Source organism: Thamnophis elegans, chromosome 6 (assembly GCF_009769535.1).
Source record: "Thamnophis elegans isolate rThaEle1 chromosome 6, rThaEle1.pri, whole genome shotgun sequence".
Taxonomy (NCBI): Eukaryota; Metazoa; Chordata; class Lepidosauria; order Squamata; family Colubridae; genus Thamnophis; species Thamnophis elegans.
Genome location: NC_045546.1, coordinates 59,058,283 through 59,085,592, shown reverse-complemented (window position 1 = coordinate 59,085,592; position 27,310 = coordinate 59,058,283). Strand labels below are relative to the sequence as shown.

General features: G+C 36.5%; 1 protein-coding gene across 2 annotated transcripts in view; it reads right to left on the bottom strand.

Annotated features, from left to right (window-relative positions):
* Positions 1–1,645: 1,645 nt before the first annotated feature.
* The window catches only part of LOC116510618 (amine oxidase [flavin-containing] B-like), a 102,681-nt gene continuing 77,016 nt past the window's right edge, over positions 1,646–27,310 (bottom strand). For both annotated transcript variants that reach the window (XM_032220238.1, XM_032220239.1), the window contains 10 exons: positions 26,157–26,298; positions 25,178–25,327; positions 21,245–21,404; positions 20,111–20,207; positions 17,952–18,005; positions 15,878–15,935; positions 14,734–14,831; positions 9,907–10,018; positions 8,951–9,010; positions 1,646–4,241 (listed from right to left, as the gene is read on the bottom strand). In XM_032220238.1, coding sequence (XP_032076129.1) covers positions 4,086–4,241; positions 8,951–9,010; positions 9,907–10,018; positions 14,734–14,831; positions 15,878–15,935; positions 17,952–18,005; positions 20,111–20,207; positions 21,245–21,404; positions 25,178–25,327; positions 26,157–26,298 — 1,087 coding nt within the window. In that variant the 3' untranslated portion in view covers positions 1,646–4,085. The remainder of the gene's footprint in view (positions 4,242–8,950; positions 9,011–9,906; positions 10,019–14,733; positions 14,832–15,877; positions 15,936–17,951; positions 18,006–20,110; positions 20,208–21,244; positions 21,405–25,177; positions 25,328–26,156; positions 26,299–27,310) is intronic.

Here is a 27,310-nt window from a genome sequence, read left to right as displayed (position 1 = left end):
TCAGCTTTCACCCATCTCATAGAATGAGGAAGAAAATGACAAATAAAATGAATAACGAAATATATTCTCAATAATTGTCCACTATTTTAATGCATGGGTGGAGGCATTGTTGTGAGTGAATTTTTATAATGGCAGTCTCAGAGCTTAGCTACAAATGAAGCAGACTTCCTAAATACAATCCTATTTAATCATGAGAGTTATATCTGGGATCTATTTTTTCCTCAGTTCAGCTCCTGCCAAGAATTTAAAGGTTGCATTCTTACTCACACTCATATTCATTATAGGCAATTGCTTAATAAATGCACCCTTTGCCAACCTTGTGATGTCTTGATGTACACAAATGCCAGAATTTCCTACCACCATGTCTTCTCTTATGGCATTATAGAAGAACGAAAGGACAAACTGTAATAATCTTCAAGTAGTTTGTTCAAATTTAAAACCTTAGCAACTTGCAATAATTCTTTGGTAACTGAATGCTCTTTATTTTTATCCAAATTGATATTATAAGCAACCCCAAAATTATGTCTGCATACCAAACATGTGGGTTTCATTAATCAGTGACATCAACAGTTGTACATTTTACTACTCCTATCCCATGTCATTGGCAGACAGTAGGAAGTGCTCTGAGATAATAATGCTGTGATGTCATCACTAAAGCTGCGATGTTATTCCATTTGTTGCTTATGGTGAGTGTTTAACAGAGGGAAGAAAGAGGCACAAAACAATGCCAGGTTTTGTTAAAGTTTACTTTGATCCTTTCCTTTGCATTTTTTCTTGTTTATTTAAAATGATTTCAACCAATTAATCAATCAATCAGAATAGAACTGGAAGGCACCTTGAAGGTCTTCTAGTCCAGCCCTCTGTTCAAACAGGAAACCTACAGTGTTTCATACAAGTGACTGTCCAGTCTCTTCTTAAAAATCTCCAGTGATGAAGCATCCACAACATCTGGAGGTAACCTGTTTCACTGCTCAATTGTCCCCACTGTTAGGAAATTTCTTCTTAATTTCTCTCCATGATTAGTTTCCATCCATTGCTTCTTGCCCTGCCTTCAGGTGCTTTGGAAAATAAGTTGACCCCCCGTCCTCTTTGCGGCAGCTTCTTAATACTGGAATACTGCTATCATGTTCCCCTCTAGTCCTTCTTTTCTCTAGACTAGCCAAACCCAAATCCTGCAGCCATTCTTCATATGGTTTTGTCTCCAGGTTTTAATCATCTTAGTTGCTCTTCTTTGTACTTTTTCCAAAGTCTCAACACCTTTTTTGTAATATGGTGATCATAACTAGATGCAATATTCCAGCTGTGGCCTTACTAAGGCTTTATCAAGCAGTACTAATACTTCATGTGATTTTGATTCTATGTCTCTATTTATACAACCAAGGATTATATTAGGTTTTTTGGCTGCTGCCACACACTGTTGACTCATATTTAAGTGATTGTCTACTGGGACTTCAAGGTCCATCTCATGTAACTTTTACATTACATCATCTGTTACATGTAACATTGCATGTAACATATCTGGGAGAATCCTGTGTGAGAGACTTTGGAAAGCCTCTGCTAGTCAGAACATACTGTACCATGGGATAGCCCAGGCTCCTCCAGCCTGGCACTCTGCAGATAATTCTTGAAATTTCCAGATTTCAGCTATCTTCTAAAGTTACTGTTACTCCTCAAGCCATTAAAGAGCATAAGCCTATAAAAAGCTAAAGTGTTATTTTTATTACATGGTAACAGACAAGGCTTGTTCTTTTTTCATACTGAGAAGTAAACATGGGACCCAAACTAATCCTGACCTTTTATATCTACAACCAGCATGTTAAAACCACCTCACTGAAATTAAGAGGCTTCTGCCTTACTTCCACCCCCAAGTGAAAAATTGATTCTCTTAAATTTCTTGAGTCCTGATCTACACTATTACTTTTTATGAGAAAGACACTTGAGAAAAAAAGTGCTACTTATTAAATGAAGAGTTTAGTGTGACCCTGAGAAGGCAGACTTCTATTAAATACTGTATATATCAGTATGATGTCCACTTGTAGCATCTGATTTAAAAATACTAAACAGTGCAATTCCAAGTATCTTCATTCAGAATGAGATCCATTTCAATGAAATTGCCTTCTACAAAGTCTGCAGGCCCTCAGATGCAATCGTTTGAGAAGGGCAATCCAAGAAGAGTCAAATAGAAAGATGACAAATCTACTTTAGAGATTATATGTGCAAATCACATCATTGATATAAATCTATCTCTAGCAATATAACCCAAAACATTTTTTAAGAAATAAAATCAACTTCTCTCTTTCAACCCACTTAAATATTATCAAATGAGGAGTGAGCCAACAAATGATATTAAGAAATCCTTTCAATCTATAAAAATACATTAATGTCAGGTGGGAAATGAAGGGGATCTCATTCAAAAGCAGTTTGGAGGAAGCAGAAGACAGGGAAAAACATTCTAATACTATAGCTAAACATTTTTCAAAATTAAATCTCTTTATATCTGTCAATCCTTAAGCAAGATTTAGGCCTAATTATATTTTTAAGAAGGATATTAGAATCCTGAGAAAAGGTATTCAATTTTTTGAAAAGCCAACGTATCCATTTATCATATTTAAGAAAAAGAGAGTATGAAAGTTATTTCTTAAAAAGTTAGTGAAATCCTAGATAGCTGTTTCATAGGCCAGGTAGAGGTTCAAAAATTCTTCCATTTGCTCTTCACTGATCCTAAATAATGGGATTACTGATTAAGATATGCAAGTAATCCTCACTTAATCACCACAACTGATCCTGGAATTTCAGTTATAAGTTGTTGCAATTGTTAAGCGAGTTATCATGTCACCTAACTCAATTATGACATTTTTATTAAAGTCTCATAAAGTGAATCACTATAGTTATTAATCAGCAAAAACTCAGAAATCTGCAAAAACATCACAAACTGTGGTTATGTGACCACAGGACACTGCAAATGATCATATATGCATCTGATTACCACATGTGTGAAATGCAATCACATGACTGTATGTATGCACGTGTGTAGCAGTTATAATTTCAAAGACAGCTTGTAAGTAACATTTTTGGGTGTTTGCTTTTTGCTGCCAATATGACTCCCTTTAGGATCCAACTTCTGCCATGTCGATTTGCTGCACATTTGTGCTGCCATATTTTTTTTGAGCTGAATTTTTTCTTCAGCTCCTGAAGATAAATAAGCGGCAAAAAAATTATTTACTTGCTTCCTTCCCTTTCTCTACAATATTCTTCAGCCTGGTAGTCACTCATCAAGGTAACTAATTTGCAGATTTTGTCCCCCTCTTTCTAGACATGCAGTAAATTTAACAAATCAGATAGTTAAAGGGATTGAGATTGGAGGGCAGACAGAGAATTTAGTTTCAGCCTCTAATGGTGGGGGAAGAAAAATCAACAAGTTTATCCCAGGTTTTTTGCTTTCTTTCTTGAACAAATATAGATACCCAGGGCAGGATGAGGATGGGGATGGGGAGAGAGGCAGGAGATGCTGCAGAGTCTCTATGGTCAGACATAAGGGTGAATGAATAGCTCGAGGACTACCTGTAATTGGATTTCAGGCAACTATATTATTTTTATAGCAGCCAAATTGTGTAGTGCCTTTGGAAACAGATGTTGGACTCTATCACAATTTCCAAGACACCTTGAACTAATAGGCAGAATACAGATAATTGCAATCAACAGTCTAAATCAGGGGTCCCCAACCTTTGTAACCATGGCCTAGCTGGGAGTGGGGAGAGGGGAACCGGGCCACTTGAGTGGCAGGTCAGGGCACAGGCACACAGCTTGACTTGTGCAAGTAGCAGGCCAGCATACATGCACATATGTGCATAGCTTGACTTGTGCAAGTTGAGCTCTTTGTGTGTATGTGCGCAAATGTGTCATCCCGCTGCTCATGCAAGTCAAGCAGTATGAACACATGTGCCAGTTCCAATTAGGCCACAGCCCAGTAGTGGGCTGCAGCCCAGATGTTGAGGACCCCTAGTCTAAATGAGAAGGAAATGATTGTGTTAATGTATATAAATATGCAGACCAAATTGTATAGTTTCCTATTAGCATATCTGTTTTCAGTTTTGCACCAAGAGATCCTTTTTATAGGCAAAGAACCCAGCTGCAGCCACTGATGTAAAGAAAACAGAGAACCCCATCAATTTCAGTAGTCCAGGAACAGAAGGCAAGTTCCTTTCCCAAAATGTGGCAATTATTGGCAGGGCTGGCACATCCTGGATGGAAGAACATTCACAATTAATGGGGGTTATTTTTTTTTTCAAGATTGAGTGCCAGAAAACAACAAAACAGTTTTCTTATGTTAAATAATTACAGTTTTCTAATATTATTGGAGCAGGAATGATTAAAGTAGAGCGGTCCACATTTTTCAAGCAGAATACTACCCAGACTAATATATTAAGTCAGATCAGACCAGAGATTGGTTCCTACCAGTTCGGACTGGTTCGGGCGAATCGGCAGCAACCCAGGCATGTCATGCCCCCGAATTGATTCTCCAGGCAGCGTCATAGGCACCACCATCTTATTTTTTGCTTTTGCGCATGCACAGAACTGTTTTTATTGCACTGTGCATGTGCACGTGGTACGCACGTGATGCACACACAAGCAAACAGGCAGTAGTGCCTGTCGGAACCCACCCCCAGATCAGACCTGAGCATTTAAGGCCCCTGGAGCACATCTGGCTGTTTGAATGTCCCTATCTGGTCTGCATGAGATCAAACAGAAATTAGAAATCAAATGTAAATATGTGTATGTCATGCACATAACACAACTGCATTGCTTTTATTTTGAAGGTGACTGTTGGGTTTTTTTAAAAATTTACATAGGTGTGTCCGTGGGTGCCTATGGACCTTCACAGCCCTTTTGGTTCAGTCCTTTATCTTAGTTCCAGTTTCTCATGTGGCCTCTTGTGAAATTAATTGGCTACTTCAGGATTAGATGTTACTATTCTTCTGACTGCAAGTTTCATGTTTCAAGCAATTCTAAATATTTAAGGAGTTGTTGCAGATAATAATAAATGTGCATATGGAGAGAGAGAGAAAGGGAGGGAGAGAGAGAGAGATTTTCAATCACACTCCCAGACACCTTTAATCCTCAGAGGAATTCTGTTCTCCATTCCTGGGCTTTCAAAATACCATTAGGTGGCAACATGAACCAGATCTTTTCTGAGGTAGCACCTGCCCTGTGGAATGATGTTCATATTGTGCACAAGGCCAAGCACAGTAGTGTTGGCTTTCCCCAAGCAATGACCCTAATGAATGTTTGTTTTTTGTTTTTAATGTTGTGATTTATTCTTTTTCTAATTATTCCTTTTTCTTTTATTGCACTCTTATTCTTTGTTTTTATAATTCTGTAAAGTGATTTGGGATTTTAAAGATGTGCTATTAAATCAAAGGAGATAAATTTGTCCATTACTAGGTGAGAAATACTTTTCACAAATATGACAAATATGCATTTCACAGAAGAAATTCTAACAGAATGAAGGAATTGCATCTAAAGTAGATAATAGTAATGTAGATTAATTTTTCAAACCTTGCTCTTTAACAACAGGAAAAAGGACAATATTAAGAGGGACTTGGCAAATATTATATTATTTTAAACATGAAAAGGAATAAATGAAATTGAATGCTATGCTGTTAAAAATAAAAGAAAATTAGGAAATGGGTTGAAAACAAAATAATAACCACCAAATATAATTAGGCAAATCTATGATATGATGCCATATTTAAGATACTGCATCAGGATTGAGGTACACTATCTTAGGAATTCCAATCGCTATTGGGAAAAAATGTAGAAAGTTGTAAGAGCCATGGTGGCGCAGTGGTTAGAATGCAGTACTGCAAGCTACTTCTCCTGACTGCCAGCAGTTTGGTAGGCTCACCAGGCTCAAGGATGACTCAGCCTTTGATCTTTTTGAGGTGGATAAAATAAGGATTCAGATGGTTGGGGGCAATAGGCTGACTCTGTAAACTGCTTAGAGAGGGCTGTAAATTACTATGAAGCAGTATATAAGTCAAAGTACTTTTGCTAAGTGCTATAAGGATATGCAGCGATTTGGATCTGATCTTCAAAAGATGCTAAAGAGTAGAAGGGATGCCAATATAATGGCTGCCTATTCCTTTAAACAAGATCATATGGCAGATGCATGCAAGGTATCTAAAAATTATCCATGCCAGGATAGTGCATAGTGCAGAACATGATGTGAAGTGTTTCAGGCCTCATGTGAGCAACTTTGTTCTCTGTTAGATATTTTTTTTAGAATTCTGCATGATTCTAATATGGGTAGTCCTCAATGTATGACCACAATTGAGCCCAAAATTTATGTTGTTAAGTGAAATATTTGTTAAGTGAGTTTTGCCCCATTTTATGACATTTTTGCCAAAGTTGTTAAGTGAATCATTGCAGTTATACAATACAATACAATACAATATCAGAGTTGGAAGGGACCTTGGAGGTCTTCTAGTCCAACTCCCTGCCTAGGCAGGAAACCCTATACTGTTTCAGACAAATGGCTATCCAACATTTTCTTAAAGACTTCCAGTGTTGGGGCATTCACAACTTCTGGAGGCAAGCAGTTGATACGTTATTAACCTGTTTGCTAAGTCAGTCTTGCGTCCCCATTGATTTTGCTTGTCATAAGGTTGCAAAAGAGGATCATATGTCCCTGGGATGCTGCAATGGTCATAAGTATGACCATTGAGAGCCGAGGTGGCGCAGTGATTAGAGTGCAGCACTGCAGGCTACTTCAGCTGACTGTTAGCTGCAGTTCAGCTGTTCAAATCTCATTGGCTCAGGGTTGACTCAGCCTTCCATCCTTCTGTGGTGGGTAAAATGAGGACCCAGATTGTTGGGGGCAATATGCTAACTCTGTAAACCACTTAGAGAGGGCTAAAAGCCCTATGAAGCGGTATATAAGTCTAACTGGTATTGCTATTGCTAAGTATGAATCAGTTGGCAAGAATCTGAATTTTGAGCACATGATCATGAGGATGCTGCAAAGGTTGCAACTGCAAAAAACGACCAGAAGTCAGTTTTTTCAGTGCCATTGTAACTTCAAACAGTCACTAAATGAACTGTTGTAAGTTGAGTTAGAATGTCATCTAGCTCAATTTTATGACTTTTTATTAAAATCTCATAAAATGAGTCACCATATTTATTAATCAGCAAAAACTCAGAAATCTGCAAAAACATCACAAACTGTGGTTATGTGACCGCAGGACACTGAAATTGATCATATATGCAGCTGATTACCAAATGCGTGAAATGCAATCACATGATTGTATGTGTGTGTTGTGTGTAGCAGTCATAGATACAAGCTATTCAAAGATAGCTTGTTACATTTTTGGGTGTTTGCTTTTTGCTGCCAATCTGACTCCCCTTAGGACCCAACTTCTGCCATGGCCATTTGTGCTTCCATTTTTTTTCTTTTGAGCTGTTGTAAGTCGAGGACTACCTGTAAGGATTCTAAACAGTTTTTCATGGAAGCCTGAAAGTCAGGCTGCATCAGTGAATAATGAGAGAAGGTGCTGTGCTCACACAAGGTCCAAAAACCTACCTTCAAATCATGTTTGCATAACCATAATCTAAACACACTCATTGTGAAAAGTGTACTATAGCTTTTATTTATGTTGGAGGAGTGAAATCAAGCATTTATTTATTTATTTATTTATTTAAATCTGGGTGGCTTACAATATTAAACAATAAAATTTTACAAAACCTGTACACAATAGTATGTAAATACAGTGGTATCTTAGTACGCAACTGCTTCGAAACTCATCAAATTTGCTACTCAATCCATTTTGATGTGGAAATTTTGCTCAATACTTATCGTTTGTTTGGTATTCAACACACAAGCTAGAAATTGTTGGTGTCAGCTACCTTGTGACTCACTATATTATTCCTTATGGGAAAAATCTGGTACTCATCACACCTCCTGGAACCAATTAACAAGGAGTACCAAAGCACCACTGTAATAAAAAAAAGATAAATAAACAACCCTAAGTAAAGATAGGGAGGGAGCTGGATGAGGAGGGGAGAAGGTGGGATCTGTTATTAGTTTGTCAGCTATCTCCAATGTGGCAACCCCTCCTCATGGGAGCTCAAAGCCAGCTGACAGAGCCAGGTCTTAAGTTCTTGTGGAAGGTCATGTGGGATGGAGTTAACTTCACTTCAGGGGGTGTGAAAATCATATTTATTTACAAAAGCTATTCAGCAGGTCAAAATAATTGGTGGTTTTTACAATATGGGCTATCACAGCTATTGTTAAAGGCATATTGTGGTGAGATTTTAAATTGCATTCCTATAATTAACTTACTATACATGTAGTCCTTGACTTATGACTACAGTTGGGACTGGAACTTCCATCACTATGTGATGATGTCACGTTGTAGCTTTTAACAGTTGCTAAACAAATGGTCGTAAATCAAGGACTGCTTGTAGTTCATTTATTATGTTCAAAACAGAGTGAGAATAGCAATAGCAATAGCAATAGCAATAGCAATAGCAATAGCAATAGCAATAGCAACCAAACCATTCCTGTCCACAGCGTCCTTTCTCTAATTTTATGTATTGATTTCACATTTTCATCTACATCAAATAAAACATTGCATACTTACACGTGTCCCAAAGATGCTTCTTCAAGAGGCAACATTTTTTAAATGTTGTACGCTGCCCTGAGTCCTTTGGGAGAAGGATGGCATATAAATCCAATAAACAAACAAACAAACAAATTGGACTTTCTGGTTTTTCTTTGAAGATGTTTCGCTTCTCATCGAAGAAGCTTCTTCAGAGCTTCTGAGAGCTGAAGAAGCTTCTTAGATAGGAAATGAAACATCTTTAAAAAAACAGAAAATCCATTTGCCTCTTGAAATGCACCCTTTGGACAACCATGACCTGGATGACTGAGAATTTCCATAGACATACTTACATGTGATTCTGGTTCAGATTTCCATATTTCTCCTGAATATCTTCCCATCGACTGTAGTACCTGAAAAGAGGTGTTTTACGTCTTATATAAAAAGCAAGTGATCAAAAGCTTTTCCAATGGCCATTTTAAAAGATATTGTGCTTCTGGTCAAAGTTTGGAAATGATACATTATAGAGACTGTAAATATGCAAATATGCAAATCTTATTCACATAAATGGGAATTTTATAAAAGTGCAACTTCATTAAAAAAAAACAGTCAAGACAAGTCAGGTCAGATTCTTTTGCACAATTTTTTTCTCATCAACAAACATGAGATTAGATTCCTCATCCACATAGCAATCCATTCATTTTTAAAAATAGGCTGTTTTAAATGACTAATACAGAATAATGCAGCTTTATCTCCATTTCTAGTATTCAGTTTCATTTTCTCTTTTACATTGGAGATTTTTCCTTATCATCAGCATGCAAGTCATCCTATCACCATCAGAACTTTAGAGTCTTATTTAGCCAGACCAGGATATTCAGAGAGAGCTCAGTGAAACTGCCTCTTTTGATATTCTAATGCCTTTTTAAGAATTCTCTTTTTGCCATTTTCTGAGATTTATTTAAGTCCTAAATACACATATGACATCCAGCTTCTGTAAGTTTGGTTTTAGCTTTTCATATTCAATGCTTTTTGCTTGCTTTTGCCAAGCGCCAGGGAAATCAGGAGATTCAGGTAGTTCAAATGAGAAGAAAGATTTATTTATTGCATCATGACTAATGCTCTGTTTGACTCCTCCCTCAAGTTCAGCCTGGTCATCTTATATAGCTTGTTTTTATTACAAGCTTAATAAATAATTTATCTTTAAGTGGCAGTAATGCAAACCAACATGAGGATGCTTTGGGTTGGAAATCCATCCAAAGAATCATCATGAAAACCTAAGTAAAATTATTTGATGCAACAGACTCCCTACCTCTCTGGCTGCTCTTTCTCCAGCCTGAACAGCACCTTCCATGTAGCCACTCCATTCTGAAGCTGTTTCAGTACCTGCAAAGAAGATCTTCCCAACTGGCTTGCGAAGAATCCTTTGAAAGCAAGTGCAGATCATGAAATGCCAAGTGATACCTTTCTCTGATTATAAACAGTAAAAAATTATTCCTAACATTAGCATCTAAAAGCATCACCTATGACCTTTTATTTCTGATCAACTTGAAACTTGCTCCAGTATATTCAGGGCAAAATTAAATGTGGTATTAATTAAATGCAATAAACATGCACATTTCCCCAGGCCCTCGAAACTGTAATTTGCAACAGGGGAAAGAGTCTCTGTTGGCAGAAATAGAAACTTTTCTTTAATGCAGTAATATGTAGTGGGGATGATGCATTATAATACACAACCATGTTTTCCCTTACCCCACTTCGCCATCAATGAGCCTACTGAAAAACTGGCCAAAATAAATTCAGCTCTAGCCATTTCAGTGGAATTGAGATCTTGACAGCCCAAGCCCTATTTGTCATTTGTAAGGCTGTGAAGACCATTGATTTAGACATTCAGGACAGGAGGTTACCCTAGCTCTGTTGTTGATATGTTTTTATGATTGGAAGATGTTCTTTACCTGAGGCACCATGGATTATTGTTCTAATTGTTGGGTTTTAACCTTTGCATCTCACCCAGAGTTATTAGCGTGAGATAGATGGCCATATAATGAGTGGCCTTTCTCTGCTTTCTCTGCAATAAAGCAATATCAAGCCTATCAAGGTTTTGCTGTTATATAGTCCCTGAATATATTTTGCAGCCAAGCCTAGATTGGTGTGATAAGAAGCCAAGAGAATGAATTGCAGTCCTAGCTTCAAGAATTCTCTAAAGAAATCCATCAATTCCTGATTGAAGGAGGTGTAAATTTGGGCTTTTAGCTCTATCACCATCCTTTGATATATTGACGTGATTATTTGACTTCAAAGTACAGAAAGTTATATACTACAGTATTTATACAATTGCATTATATCTATAATTCTGTGTTTATAATAATATATTTTTTCAAATGTTTATTAGAATTAGTATTATCCTTTATAAGTAAGCCTTGACTTACAATAGTTCATTTAGTGACCATTCAAAGCTGCAATGGCACTGAAAAAAAATGAGTTATGACCGTTTTTCACACGACCATTATAGCATCTCCATGGTCATATGATCAAAATTTAGAAGTTGGCAACTGACTCATATTTATGGCAGTTGCAGTGTCCTGGAGTCATATGATCACCTTTTGTGACCTGCCAACAAGCAAAATCAAGGGGAAAGCCTCATTCAATTAACAACTGTGGCAAGAAAGGTCATAAAATGGGGCAAAATTCACTTAACAAAAGTTTTGCTTAGCAACAAAAATTTTGGGCTCAATTGTGGTCATAAGTTAAGGATTATCTGTTTTAAATACCGGTAGCCATAATATATTACTAAATTGTATTTTTAAAGTGTTAAAGTAAATTTTATTAAATACATGTCCAGAGACTAATCATGTTAAGCTTCATTAAAACTTTTAATTACATGTAAATGTAAACAAAATAAAACCATGTCGGGTTTTTTTGCTGGACCCAGTTATTACTTTTTGGATTTTTTTCAAAAGTATGTGGTGTGAAAGCTACATGTGCCCCAGTGGTAAGTTTCAAAATTTTTTAGAACCTATTCTAACCTATTCTGTGGCTTGTTTTGTGGGAGTGGCTCGGCGGTCATGTGACCAGGTGGGCATGGCCAACTTGGAAAATGAGGTGAAACTGTGGGGAAGCCTCTGCACAAGCCCGGGCGAGTGAGAACAAGTTCCCGCCATTATGAAGGCTCTGGGACGAGGGATGGAATCTTCACCATGGGACAGTAAAGCTCTGTCTGCCAGGGGCAGTAAGACCAAAGCCCATCTCCAAACTGGCCCTTTCTCCCTCTGAAGGTGAGGGACCCAGCTGCCCTGCTGCCTCTGGCTTCCTTCCAAGAGTCTCCGCTCTCCAGGACTGTAATTTGGCAGTGTGTGTGTGTGCACACGCCTATGTTTTCCATGGCGTGGAGCAACTCCAGAGCCCATCCGCGACCCGCCCCCATGGAAAACAATTGGAAACAAGGTGGCTGTGAAAGACAAGGGAGCATGACCTGCACGGCATGTACAAACAGCAAAAGAAGGAACAGGGGAGGAGTTCAGCTGTTTGAAAAGCCCCACATGGAACTCCTCTCCTGTTCCTTCTTTTGCTATTTGTACATGCCGCGCAGGGCGTGCTGCCTTGTCTTTCACAGATGTCTCATTTCCAATTGGGGCGGGGATCCATGGAGAGGGATGGAAAAGATGGATTCCCCCCCCCCCCCAATTGGAAACAAGGCAGCTGTCAAAGACAAGGGAGCGCAACCACATGGCTTGTTCAAACAGCAGAAGAAGGAACAGGAAGGGAGGATTCATTGGACAAGCCCATGCGCTGCTCTCTCCACTGACAGACTGGCTGAAACCCACCTCTGATGTGCCCCTCACATGGAAAAAGCTGTGCACAGTTTTGATAGGAATGTTTTTGCAGGCTGATGCTGCATGTAAACAGCTTTAATACTCTAAAAAGAATGATATTCAACTTGATTAAAAAAGAAAAAGGAAACATAACACTGATGATAAGGCTATCTATTTACTACCCAAACACTCGTATAAGGCTGAAAAAAATTATCCAAGAATAATTTATAAATAAGACTCAGTTATCTGATACATATATAAAATTTTAGAAAGAAAAGAAAACATAACAATAGACATGTACAATATCCAGAGATTATATCAGAGATATAATCACAGGACCGATTACAATTTATTAATAAAATGTTTTATTGGTGTTTATAGAAAACTGAGATAGTGGAAATATGGTGGAATTTGAGTTAATAATACTGTTTAAAGATAAAGAGAGGAAGAACCCCAACAAGTGGGCGGGGAAATAAGCACAAATTGGGGGAGAAAGTATTATATGTATTGATACATTAAAGAATATATTATAATTATAATGAACATGTTAAGGTTAGAAGTTGGAGGATAAAAAATATGTATTCGTAATTGTATTATTATTGTTAGCACTGTTTAAAAATGTATTGACCTAGTCATTACACTGTCCACAAAATATGTTGGCTGTTAAAGGAAAACTGCAAATAAAACATATACAACAAAAAACCTTTCTTTCTTTCTTTCTTTCTTTCTTTCTTTCTTTCTTTCTTTCTTTCTTCTCTTGTAGCTCATATTTTCTTTCTCTCTTTCTTTTTTCTTCCCTTAATTTCCTATTTTTATTCTTCTTTGTATTTTATAAATTGATAAAATAATGAAGTTATGATATAAAAAATCTTTTTCTATGAACTCAGGGAACACACGTGCGCTTTTCTGCTTTAGGGTGTGTTTTTCTGATGTTTTTCAGAGTACCATATTTTTTGGACTATAAGATGCACTTCTCTTCACACACACACCCCAAAAAAGTGGGTGGAAATGTATGTGCATCTTATAGACCGAATGTTGCCAAAACCCTGGCTACCCACCAGCTCTCACCCTTCAGCCTCTGCCTCCCAGCAATTTGCCTCCTTGCAGCAAACAGCAAACAGCCTGGTCCACATCAGCACAGCCTGATTCAGCATGAGCAGCTGATGGGTGGTTGGATCTGCCTCGCAGAATACCACCGATCAGCTATTCCAGGCTGCAGGGATCACCGTCACCCATCACCGCTGTTCCACCCATCGCCACTGCCACCTATCGCTGCCTCCATGTGCCCCACTTTCTGTCTCCACATGTCCATTTTTTTTTACCTCTGTGTACCATGTTTTCGGTGTCTGCACGTCATGTTTTCAGGCCATTCCAGGCAGCAGGGATCCCAGTCTCTGCCACCTATCACCACCCCCTGGAACAGGCTAAAAATGGGGTGCGTGGAGGCAGCGATGAGTGCCACCGGCATCAATGGATGGTGGGGAACAGCTGATCAGTGGTATTCCGGGAGGCAGATCCAACCATCAATCAGTTGCTTGTGCTAAATCAGGCTGTGCTGAAGCTGACCTGGCTGTTTGCTGCAAGGAGGCAAATTGTTGGGAGGCAGAGGCAGATTCTTTCTTATTGTTTTCCTCCCCAAAAGTTAGGTGCGTCTTATAATCTGAAAAATACAGTAATCTATCAATAAGGTTGAAGTCCTGCTGAACTCTGAAATTAGCTCCAAATCATTGCACAAGAAGGCTATACTTAACCTTTCATAAATGTTTCATGCATGACTTGCTGCAAAACATATCACTTTATGCAAAAATGATATAAAGCAAAATATTCTGTATATATGGCAAGAGTACAGAAACTTACCATGGCCATAAAAAACAATTATATTTATGTAGTCCCAATATAGTAGTTTTAGTGGTAAGTAAAATAGCAAAGGAATAAATGGATATAAAATCACTGAAATCCATCACTCTTACTGGATCAAGGCATTAAAAACAGTAAAGAATCTAGCAGTTTAATATATAATTAGTATTAATATTTAGTTCCAATAGTAAACCCATTATAAATATAGATTTTGAACTGAAAATTAATATACACTATTTTATAGGATGATACATAAATTTAAATAATTCCTAAATATATTTTCCAATTACAAATATCTTGATGCAGGGAGTATTTGTTATCTATATAGTGTATAGCTACAATTCTGGTAAAAATATTTAATTAATTGTGCAATTCTTTACACAATCACCAGAAGTTATATCTATGGAGCAAGTCTTTCATATTCTTCATTTACTCCTTAATCTTAACATTCCTACTTATGATTACCATACCTTCCATACTGAGTCATTATCCCAGGTGGAAAATAAGCTGTATAGCATCCTCCAGAATATTGCTCTTTACACCAGTTCTTCTCTTCATAGTGCACTGGCTATAAAATTGTCATTAACAAATAATAAAAGGAGACAAAAATAGATACTTTACAAAATAAATAGAACATTTTGAATTAACTAATTTCCCATGTCATTTCATTTCAAGGTGGCTGATTCAAAAGAATGTACTTTAATGAGTTGGGTGCATTTTCCTTGGTCTCTAATGGGCAATTCAGGCAGCCGTTCAAAGTAAGTGGAGCTTTCACCTAGGCATTTACAGGACTATTTTATTTTCAGTATTAAGATTTGGATATAAATAATGATGAAACTTGCTGAAACCAGAATGAACAAATCAAACTAGCTGCTTTGTCAAGAAAATTCCACCTTACACAGGAAATTCATTACTGAATATCCATCTGCTTCTCATACTTTAACTTTTTCTCACATGCCATTTTTAAAAATGTAATCATCTTTTTTTTAGAAAAGAAAAAAATGACTTCAGAACAGGTTCTACTGAAACTTACTTTTCTTCATATGAATATTCCCCACAAAACTATGTGAGGAAGCTGAATATTTATTCTATTATTAAAAACTTCATCTGCAAATCTTCTTATATTTTATATATATTGGATTTATATACTTCTTCATTTGCCTCTTTCCCCATTTCCAGATCTCTTGATGTATGTGAGTGGTTCAAGAATACCTATCAAAATTATCAACTGTTGTATTACTATTTTCATATTTTTGTAAGCTATTAATTTACAATGTTTAATTCTGAAGTGTATTAAATAATCTCTCACATTTTGAACTATAAAATAATATATGAACCTTCTTTGAATGTACACTTATCAGATTCCTCATTTACACAATTTACACAATTGGAGAAGACCCTAGAGATATTTTGACAGTAATAAATAATTATATTTGCCCTCACATTTGGCCTTTTGCTCACCTGGCCTATGACTGAAATCAATCATTATCTTGAAATTTAGCTTTAATTTGGCTTCTCCAATTGTAAACTCATATCTTAACATATCTGCTAAGGTTCATGAATTTTCAATGCTACTTAAAAAAAATCCTGATATATCAGAAATTAAGTTCTTACATGTAAGGCTTCTTGTGTTCCCAGCACCTTTGCATAGAGCTCACAGATTTGTGTTTTCCTGTGAAAGAAACATTAATGAGATATAACTTGCCTCTTTGAAATATCTTTTGTTTTTATTTTAACTCATCTTTTAAGATTTGCTAATGATTTGTGTTTGCAAGGATTAAGGCTATATTGTAGAAACTGCCTTCCACAGTCTTTTTTGTTGTTGTCAAAGCCAAGTCTCAGTAACCATGTGTGTGTGTGTGTGTGTGTGTGTGTGTGTATGTGTATATATGTATATACACACACACACACACACATACATACATACACATACTGTGTGTGTGTGTATGTGTGTATAAACAATGTCTGCAATTTGCATGTACTGTAGTTGTTAACTGGAATAGACATCAGAATTACAAACAGATCCTTGTATTTGCCTGGGACTTGGGATCATTGACAAAAATCTTACAAATGACCATTCAAAGACAAAAGATGAGGCATATGTCTTTCCCTACCAACAGCTGACCAGTGGGAGTTTCTATGTTCAAAAAGGATTTGACTTGTGCATCATAGGCTGCCTTTTAGCAAGAGTCATGTGCTTTCTACAAAGTAGTTCCACATATGGCTCTTTTTCAACTGCTTGCTCAAAAGAAATATTTTGTATCAATGCATGAAAACTGTAATCCCTATTTAGACAGATTTCCCAAATACTGTATGATTCTTGGGAGAGCAGGGTGGTCTAAACTATGCACGTGACATGGTTGTATGGTGCTGTTAAATATTATCAATAAATCCCCAGTCAGATAATTAATTATGCATCAGACCAAATATTTTTACTCTAGATGAGACAAAATGATCCACGGTCTGGTTTTAACTGCTAATCTTTTGAAATCACATGGTACCATGTGTGTGAGAGGGGGAGGGAGGGAAGGAAGGAGAGGGAAAGAGGGAGGGAGATTAAACCTCTCTTTACCAATAAAAATAGATACATATAAAGAAGTAATATTGACACTATAGGGAAAAAAAGAACTAATATTAAAATTATTGCTTTTTTCTTGTTTTCCGTGCCAAGCAAGAATTGAGAAAGATATGTTAATATGCTACTCTGTGAATAAATACCATGTAGAGATTTGAGGAGCTTGAAGCTATAAATGATTCTATCAAGAACAGAGATTCTCCTAAGGGTTTTACATAGCAGGTTGGTCATAGAGATGGGTCAGCCTCAATATAATCCATTGGAGAAGAAATTGGTGGTCCATTTCAATTTGTCAAGAAAACTCAATCAACATGTACAAGCAAGAGAAAATAGATAAGATACTAGAACAGGAGCACCTGAGGTCAGAAGATAGGTGCCAAACTACTGGACGAGAACAGATGACTGTGCTTGTAATGTAGCTGGATTAAAACAAAAACAACTTCTGCCTGTTGAATTGGCAAGAAAGAAATGGAAATTCTGATCTGCAAATGTATTTGTGTATTGATATATTGAATGTGAAAACCAAGAACCAAGGTTTGATGTTGTCAGAGCAGAAATCTATTCCTGGTGAAAGGTGGATTATGCAAGTTTGTAGCTCAATACTGAAAAAAGCACCATTATAGCAATAGGCAGTACAAATTGAAAAGTTGATAATAGCCTATTTGTCTAGGCTCAAAAAATTTTACTCCACCATCACAAAAGTAAATAGAGTAAAATGTACTACTCTAACATTAAAATAACTACCCCACAAAATATTTTTAAAAACCATATAAAGAGGGAGAAAAAAACAACATAAATACCTTTGAGTTTCAACGTCCACCTGTATAAAGTTATTTTCCCAGTATTCTGAAATGTCAGTAGGTGGGGAATGGTAAAGACCCTGAGGGTAAAATGTTTGAAATACCAAGTCTCCCATAGAGAAAACCTTAATGTGGAGATATGGTTTTGCAACTTTGATTTTTTGTGAAGCTGTCCAGATAGAATCATGATCTCCAACAAGCTAGAAAGTAAGAAAGGAACCTCTCCTTGGCTTTCCAATGAATGAAAATGGATTGGGGGGGGGATTCTCCCTCTTTTTTATTTCTAGAAATATAAACCATTAAGGGTTCATACCTTTCTTCCTTGGTGAGATTAATCAGTCTTCTACACTTTCGGGCAAGGATGAAACTGAAATTTAAAATAAAAATGGAAGAAATAAATATTATTTCTTCTACCATTTAATCATTTCAATGCAGGATCAATTTATGTCAGTTAAGTTTTAATTATTTTCTAAAACACATTTCTAAAATCTTCAGATTCCAATTAATAGCATATTTCCATATTGCAAAATATGAAGCAGTACTGGATTTTCAATCAATGCTTCCACATTTCTACAGAAGGGGATGTATTTTTTTCTCAATTAAAGGTGAAACCCATAAAAGCTGCACAAAGGCACTATATACAATTGCTAAATAAATATTGTCTGTTATTTGTAACCCACATATGGGTTACAACTTAGTTGGTGATTGTGCTGCAATTATTTTGATCTAGCCTTCTTATGATTTATTTTATTTTTTAATGGAAAACAAAAGAAAAAATAAGCTGTTTTATAAATTATTTAGTGCACATAGTAATATTCTTCATTTCTCTGCCACTTTAAATTAAGTTTGATGAAAAATAATCTGCTTTCAACAGAGAATATTTCAATAAAATATTCATGGATGTGGAAATATTTGAATCTCTTTGATCAAAGGATGGAAATATCTGTCCTTAATGGCTATGAAAAATATCCAGATGCAAATAAGTGTAGATAAACCAGATTCACAAAAGGAATTTGATTTGAAAGTAGCAGATTTGGTGGAGACTGAAAGAAATATGGATCTTATAGATCTTGAACTAACTGAGTGGATTGCCCATGCTTCTTTGAAGGTTCAGCCTGCATTCATTTATAACAGCAGAAAACTGACTGAGTGGATAAGTGGTAAAGGTTTAGGTTTCCCCCAGTGGTTGGATTCAGCCAGTTCGCACCACTTCAGGAGAACTGGTTGTTAACTTTCTGAGCAGTTTGGTGAACTGGTTGTTGAACGAAATCTTTAGGACAGAGAACTGGTTGTTAAATTATTTGAATCCCACCACTGGTTTCCCCTAAGAGGTTAGAAGAAGATTGAGGAATGGAGCTATCATACTTAATTGGAAAACTATTTCATCTGGACTTTTTTGGGTAGATAGATTGTACACCTGGAGAATAGACTTATTATAGTTAAACAATTGATAAAAGATGGTATTAAGAAACAAACATGGATATTTGATCCAAGACAAATCAGTGTTAACTGTTAAGATAATTTGGGATAGATAAGAGCCATGGTGGCACAGTGGTTAGAATGCAGTATTGTAGGCTAACTCTGCTCACTGCCAGGAGTTTGATCATGACCGGCTGAAGGTTGAATCAGCCTTTCCTCCTTCTGTGGTCAGAAATTGAGGGCCCAGATTATTGGGAGCAATATGCTGACTCTGTAAACCATTCAATGCAATAAAGCACTATGGGGCAGTATATAAATCCTAGTGTTATTGCTATAAGAAACCATGGTAAACTTTATATGAGTTGATTACAGTAACAGTTAGTTAACAGCGGGTTTTGAAATTTTAATCTTGCCCTTGTTATTGTTCTACGTTTGTCATTAATATAATAAATAGATGACAGGTTAATAATACACAAATAGAATTAGTAGCTTAAAAATGTTGGGAGCCTTTTTCATAAAGGGTGGGGAACTAATATTGTAGCAATATATTTACAATATTCAATTAGGGGGAATAATACGTGTATATATGTTAGTGTCTCTTTTTAAGACACCCTTTTTAATGTCTTTTTTGTTTTGTGTTTTTTCCTTTTATTTATTTTTTCTTGTTTGTTCCTGTTAAAAAATTTGGAGTTTTATATTTTAAATTTTTTTAATAAAATAAAAAATAACAAAACTACTGAGAAATTGCAAGACAGCTTTCAGTAAGGATTAAATATATGAACATTTATGCATTCTGTTTCAATATTTCTGTGTAACAAACATATTTTTACTTAAACATATAAAAAGTAAAGCATATAAGATCAAGACAATAATTATCCCTATTTAAAATCTATGAGACTTCTTCCTCTAGACACATTTTTACATCCTATTGTATATACTTTTATTGATGAATAGTCATGCACAAGTGTACAATATAGTTACAACGGTTACTCAAGACAGTTAATTCTCTTTTAGAGCCTACTTTTCACCCTTCATCTCTGAAGCAATTCTTACCCAATTATGGCTGGAAAGCTTCCATCAGGTTTAGTATCATCTAATGCCAACCCAATTGGGGCACCCTCATCTTCAATAATCATGGAACCACAATAATCTGGGGGAGGGAAAGAAAGGTCCATCCAGGTATTAGTATTTCTACTAGGTTTAGTGAATATGATACTCCTTTAATAAAAGCTCCCAAGTGCTTTATTACAATTATCATTGTGACAATAAGTAACATTTGGCATATCTGCAATTCTTTTGCAACAAAACAAATTACTGTAAATAGCACTATGAACTGTTAAGATAATCAGGAGTCGCTGCCTCATAGTATGATCTCACAAAGAACTGTTTCTCCATCATCCTAAAATCTACTCATATGTGGATACTGTGAGTTGAGCTCAGAATCATATAGGTGGTATAAATGATTTAGTCTTAGAATTATGCAGTGATAAAAACACTGGAGGATTATAAGAATGGCTTCATCATCACTGATTTTCTAAACATTACATTTCTATTATGCAACTGTGTTTTTCCTCTACAGTGCATCACAAACATTGTCAAAGATAAGGGGTACAACACCATCTTTAAAATATTCATCAATCTCAAGTAGGTCTCATTGAAATAATTGAAAATAAAAAAGAAAATAAATGACATGTATTTGTATGCATGTGTGTTTGTATATATGTGTGTGGGTTTTTATTAGTATTTTATGTTATTGACTCTGGCTGAATGATTTTACTATACATGGTCTGTTTTCCTATTTTTCTGTTCCTTGCTTGTTTTAAACTATTACTTAATTATTATTACAAACCACTTTTGAAAATGGCAAAATATTTGTCATTTATTTCAAGATCTTGTTAAATTAAAAAGTGAAAGAACTAGACAATAGTACATTGCAGGACAACTCTATATGTGCCCTCTTGAGTTTTTATACCTATGTAGTAGCACAAAGGTATACACAATATTATTTTCAATATATTTGCCCTAGGGATATATTTCAAAATTTTACACCAATGAAATATAGCATGAGATAAAGGCATGCTTTTGCGCACACAAATCTCTTGGAGAACTTCATAAAAGTAGGAACTGATGCGCTAAGCTGTAAATGCATCATCTTTTTGCCCTGCCCATTCAATTAACATGAAATACCTTTTTTCTTCCAAAATGCATCCTTGTAGTATACTATACACTTGATGACTGACCCCATAGGAATCCGATTAATCATCTGATTTCTCATTGAAGGCAAAGGTGGGTTAAAATGAATCTTCAAGCTAAGCACTGGAGGGATGGCACTAATAACATATTGGGCCTTTAAAAGAAACGCAAACAAAATAGTTGTTACATCACACAGCCACACTTCTGTGGCATGGAAATCCCAGTTATAACAGATCAAGAAAACTGAGTCCCATAATAATACACATTTGGGATGATTGAATTGGAATCTTTGGCTTGTTAACAAGATCTTGTCTTATCTTGATCTCATCTGATTGCTTGATATGCCTACTCAATTCACAAATAGCAACTCAGGGTGGCTCACATACAGTTAAGAAACAAAAAATATCTATGTCAAACACAGAAATACACAGTACAGTACTGTATAGCATAGCTAAGGCTAACCCCACATATTCCAAATTCAAAGCCATTACAGATCAAGTTCATCCAACAATGACCTAAAGGAAGCACTACTTTAAGTCTTCAAAGTCATATGGAAGGTCCACACAATTAGGTCCAACCACATCTCATACATTATGTGTCAAGGTATTGATTTAAGAGCTGACCAGTTGCTGCAATGATGCAATGATGTAATGATATGAATGAGTCAGCAAGGTTTTTTGGCTTATATCCCTTTAAAAGCCTGTATAATAAGAAGATGCCCTGTTAGGGCATCTCTCTTACTGTGTGTTTTTCCCTGCTGCAATTACTGATTGTTTGACCTCTGCCTATAGTGCATGTGTGTATAGTATATATTATTTTGTAGATAAGACCACTATTTTATAACAAACCTCTATTTGTTGTTATTGCTCCTGGGTTGTCTCACATAGCAAAGCTATGCACACTCTATCAGTATGCTGTTCCAAAGGGCAATTGCTGCAACAGTGAAGGCATCTTCCTAGGTCCTGCTAAGTGACATAAAAGAGCCCTGGTGGTGCAATGGTTAGAATGCAGAGTTGCAGGTAAACTCTGCTCACAGCCTGAAATTTGATCCGGATAGGGCTCAAAGTTGACTCAGACTTTATACATCTAGGTCAGTAAAATGAGGACCCAGATTGTTGGAGGCAATATGGAAATAATGCTTACACTGTAAGTTGCCCAGAGAATGCTATAAAGCACTATCAATTGGTATATAAGTCTAAATGCTATTGCTATAATTCTATAGAAAGAATCTGAAACAACCACCCTACAGAACATGTGGTATGGGCAAACTCCTATGGTTTCCACATACCATGAAACAATCTTCAATATATTATTTTTATGTTAATCACCATATTCTGCATGTCATACATTTTAATACAAATAAAGTATTTTTAATAATATTTGTTAGATTTAGCAAACATACACCTATTTATATTGAATTATAATCTTTCATTATTTATTTAATCAATAGTTTGATATTTTATGCCAGTCCCCATATTATTTAAGTATACTTAGTAATTTCATCATTCAAATTCTAATTTCCTCTCTTATTATTATTTATCCTTATTATATACAAATGTCTATTTTATTAATCCCCCCTCTCTAGTTTCCATCCTTTTTCTAACTTTAATTATGCCACTACTGTATTTAAACATATTCCCTTTTTAACCATCATCTCTTACCCACTTTAATACTTTAATTATTCATTTCTTAGCTTGCCTGCCATAATTCCTCTCTTATATCTTTATTCTTCTGGGGTTAAAATTTGAATAAAAAGAATTTTTTTCACCCAGTTCACCAAAGTCTGCACCTGCACTGTGCTTAGATGTTCATCTGCTTCCTCAGCTTCTTGGCAGCCATTTTAGACTGTCTCTTCTCCATGTCATGGCATAGAGGGGGAAAAGCCCTGGGGGTTCTGCAGGAGAGTTGCGATCTCCCCTGCAACCTCACAGAGCACCCCTCCTTAGCTTTGCCACCCCTATAAGGTGACTTTGACTCCTTTTGGAGCTCACAAACAAGGAGAAGCCAGCACAGAAATGGAGAGCTCATTCCATGTGACTGGTAATGCTGTGAAGCTCCACCCCTCTGGGTGTGGCCAGCTTGACACCTCTCACTGGGCATGGCTGACTGGGTGGGCATGGCCAACGTGATGCCACTCCCAACTGCTGACATGTTTCCTCTTTGTACTGGGTAGACCGGGCTGAAGCCACACCGGCCCAATGTTTCCTCTTTGCATTGGATAGACTGGGATGAAGCCATGCTGGCCTGATGTTCCCTGTTTGTATGCATGCCTGCTGGGATTGGGTAGACTGGGATGAAGTGATGCGGGGTGGCCCCTTACATTTTCCAGGACAGACCCGCAGGCCAGATCCAACCACATCATGGACCAGATCCATCCCGTGCGTCTTGTGTTAGACACCCCTGCAAAAGATGATCTCACAAAACAGCTTCATGTAGATATTAAATAGTAATGGAGAGAGGGTAGAACCCCAAGGAACTCCACAAAACAGGAGACTAGGATAAGATCTCTTTCTCCTATGCTATCAACACCTATTGTAACTGGCTCTGATAGGAGGAGATTCATCACAATATCTCATCTCCCTAACCCTAACTCCCAGTCCAGAAGGATATCATGATCAATAATACTGAATGCTGCTGAGAGATCAAGTAGTCCTGTCAAAGATCATCAATAAGTGTGATCAATGCTATTTTGGTACTATATCTCAGTCTGAAATTGATAGTAAAGGTTCCAGATAATCTGTTTCCTTGAGGAAAGCCTGGGTGGGGTGGGTGGAGCTGCAAACTGATCACTTCTAAACAACCTTTCTAAAAAGAGAGACACTTGATAAATATTGTTCAGTATTGTTGGTGTTTAGCCCAAAGACGAAGCTAGACATTCTCGGGGAGAAGAGACAGTGATTGATAATGCCGGTGTTGAATTACATACCAGCAAAGAAGGCTGACTCCGGAGCGAGGCTAGCAGCTACAGGAGAACTTCACAAAGCCTCCAGTGGCCATCTGCACACTGATGATGTCCCATCGGCTTGAAAGTACAGCCAAAAGCACTCCACATAGCTAAGAGGGGGAGGGAGTTGGGAGCACCAGATGGTGGCTTAGGGTTAGGGTGTGGATAGTGCTGGTAGGTGGAGGCTCCCAGTGCTGACTTTAAACTACTTCAAGTACTCGCTGTGTTCTAAGGCTCTGCCTTGTTACTGGATTTAAAAAAGCTTTTTGTTATTACCGAATCCTGGCTTTTTGTTCATCACACACAAGGCAGGCTTAGACCAGCCGAGAGTTGGATTCAGGGAGTGTCTCTTGAAAATGGGATGAGGCACTATCTATGGAGATTATCAATTATCCAGGTCATGGTTTGTGCCAAAGGTGTTTTTCCAAAAGGCAACTGGCTTTTCTTGTTTTTTTTCCTTGAAAACATTTTGCTTCTCATCCAAGAAGCTTCTTCTTGGATGAAAGAAGAAGCTTCCCCTTTCTGACTGAAAGATGGGGAATGGAAAGATGTATATTCTTTGCAGTCATCTTGTTGTATGAGCATTCAGAAGCATGCCTTCCTCATTTTCATTTTTATATTTGCCATTTTCCCAAGACAGATAAAAACCATGATTTATTCAAATTGATATGTTACTAACAAGTGTCTCAAGCCATAATTTCATGTTACTTTAGAAGGGTTCTTGTGTGGAACTATGATTTTTAAGTCCATAGTTTTATTGGTGCAAAGAAACTGGAGTTTATCAAAATAAGAAGCAAAAAACTTTAAGTTCTTATATTGGGACACTGCAGCTGTTTTTCCTCACAGTAACAATTTTTTGTGATTGGAATGCACCCAATTAATAGCTTTGCTTTTATAGAATGTGTGTAACACTTTCATTTCTTCTTTTCCTCATAAGAACAAAAACAAGGGTGCAGATCTTAAAATTCAAATATTTAAATTACCTCATATCTTTCATGGTCCAATGTTTCTACTATGACGTTTCCACCAGTCTGATCAACATACGTTACAGGCTTCTCTAATTTAACTCGTTTTCCCAGATATTCCATAATTTTTTCACTAATTTGTCCAGAGCCTCCAATGAACTTCCTCTCCTGGGAATAGAAGAAAATGTAAATAAAATAAGATAAAATGTAGGGTTTCACATTCTTCACACACTTACAGTTGTGTAATAATTTTGAAAGTAGTAACATGAATCATTTGGAAAGTATATTGGCATTAAGTACCCATTCTTAAAGGATTGAGGCAGTCATCTCTTTCAAAAGGAAACTACTTTCTTCATCTATTTGATCATGTAGAGCAAAGCAAATTGGTACTACATGCACATGCATGCAGTGACAACAAGAAAGCTTTCCAAAGGAGTTTCCTCAACCGTTCAAAGAAGCATATTTTGTGTTTTCTGCCAATTTGGTGTAATGGAACTAGGCTAGAAACAGGAAACTCTGAGTTATAATTCTATCTTAGGCAAAAACTACCCAGGTGATCTTAGACTAGTCACTCTCTGAAAAAGAAAAGACAATGGCAAATCCACTTCGCAAAATATTGCCAAGAAAGCTTGTCTAGGCAGTCACCAAGAATCAAGTCTGAATAAAAGCGCATGCACACACAAATGCAAATCCATTGCACAGCCATTCTCAGCAAGCTCAGGATAACATTTTTAAATAAAAAGGTTTTCTCAACTGCGAAGAAACATCAAGAATTGAACTACAGATCTTTAGAATGCAACATATGTGCTCAATCTATATACCACAACTTTTCAATTACTCCCCAGGCTCAACAAATAAATTGATTTTTGAAATAATGGAAACTCAGTTAATTACTCATGGGGCACCATGAGAGAACTTTTGTGCAAGAGTTGCACAGATTGAGAAGTCATGAGGGTCCAATGCATAACAGTGCAAAGAAATTAACAGTATACTCCACCTGGCCTCCATTGGTTGTTGAAAATATTCTGGCTGTACCTCCACACTGTTTAACATACCACAGGAACCAGAGAGCAGAAACCTCATGCGGCTCAGAGGTAACATCAACATTCACAAACAGAGTACCAAACCTCTTGGCAGCACTACATTCAAAACCAACACAAATAAATAATATTAAATCAAATGAAATACACGTTGTGTTGTCTACTAGTAGACAAAAAATAGTGTGCCTTTAAATCATTTTCCTTGGTTGAAGGAAATCACTACTGTTTATCTTACAACCAACAGATTGATTTATTTTTATCACTGCTTTTTTATTTAAAAATTCCTTTAATAAAACTAAAGTAAACAAAACTTATGAATACAAACTTTTAGAACAGAAAAAAACCACAGAAAACAATAAAAAACACTAATATATATGAGTCCCAGTCTCCATTTTTCCTCTCAGCTGTTTATTTATTAATAAAGTGGCGCCTTGGCTTTTTACTGCACATTTTGAAGTTTTTTTTTCTTTTAGTTTGATTCTTATTTTTCAAAGTTAATTGACTGGTTGAAGGCTCATTTAGTCTAACTCCTTCCTGAATTTTAATGTTAACTTTCTTTCATTGCTTTACTATTTTTGTGTTGGCTCTGAACTACTTTTGCTTTTCCTATTGGCAACTTTCTGAGTAGTAAAACTGACCAAATCTATACTGCATATCACTAAAGAATTTAACTCTTAAAATGTTCTGGTCTGGATTTTTTTTTTTAACTTTTTGATGGAACTTTTCCTGTTTTTTTCTTCACTTCTGCATTGTGAGAAATATCATTTCAATGTTCTCTACAACCATTTTGCTACAGTTCATTTATCCTTTTTGTCTTTGAAAGGAAGTGTTTTGTTTGTTTGTATAAGTTCAGGTACAAAAGAGTCTGCTTTATATTTAAAATGCAAATAATGCACCAGTTTAAGGTTAAAACCTGGTAGGCTATCTTTGCAGAATTTTTTTTTTTTTAAAAAGTTAAAATTGAAAACTGGTAAAAAGCTTGATGAAATTACCTGGGTTATGAGAGACACATGATATGGATTTTGTAATTTGCTAACTAACATAGTTACTTTGTGTAGAAAGTTAGTGCCCATCCCTCTCCTAGAAGAATGAAATACTTTGAGGAATATTA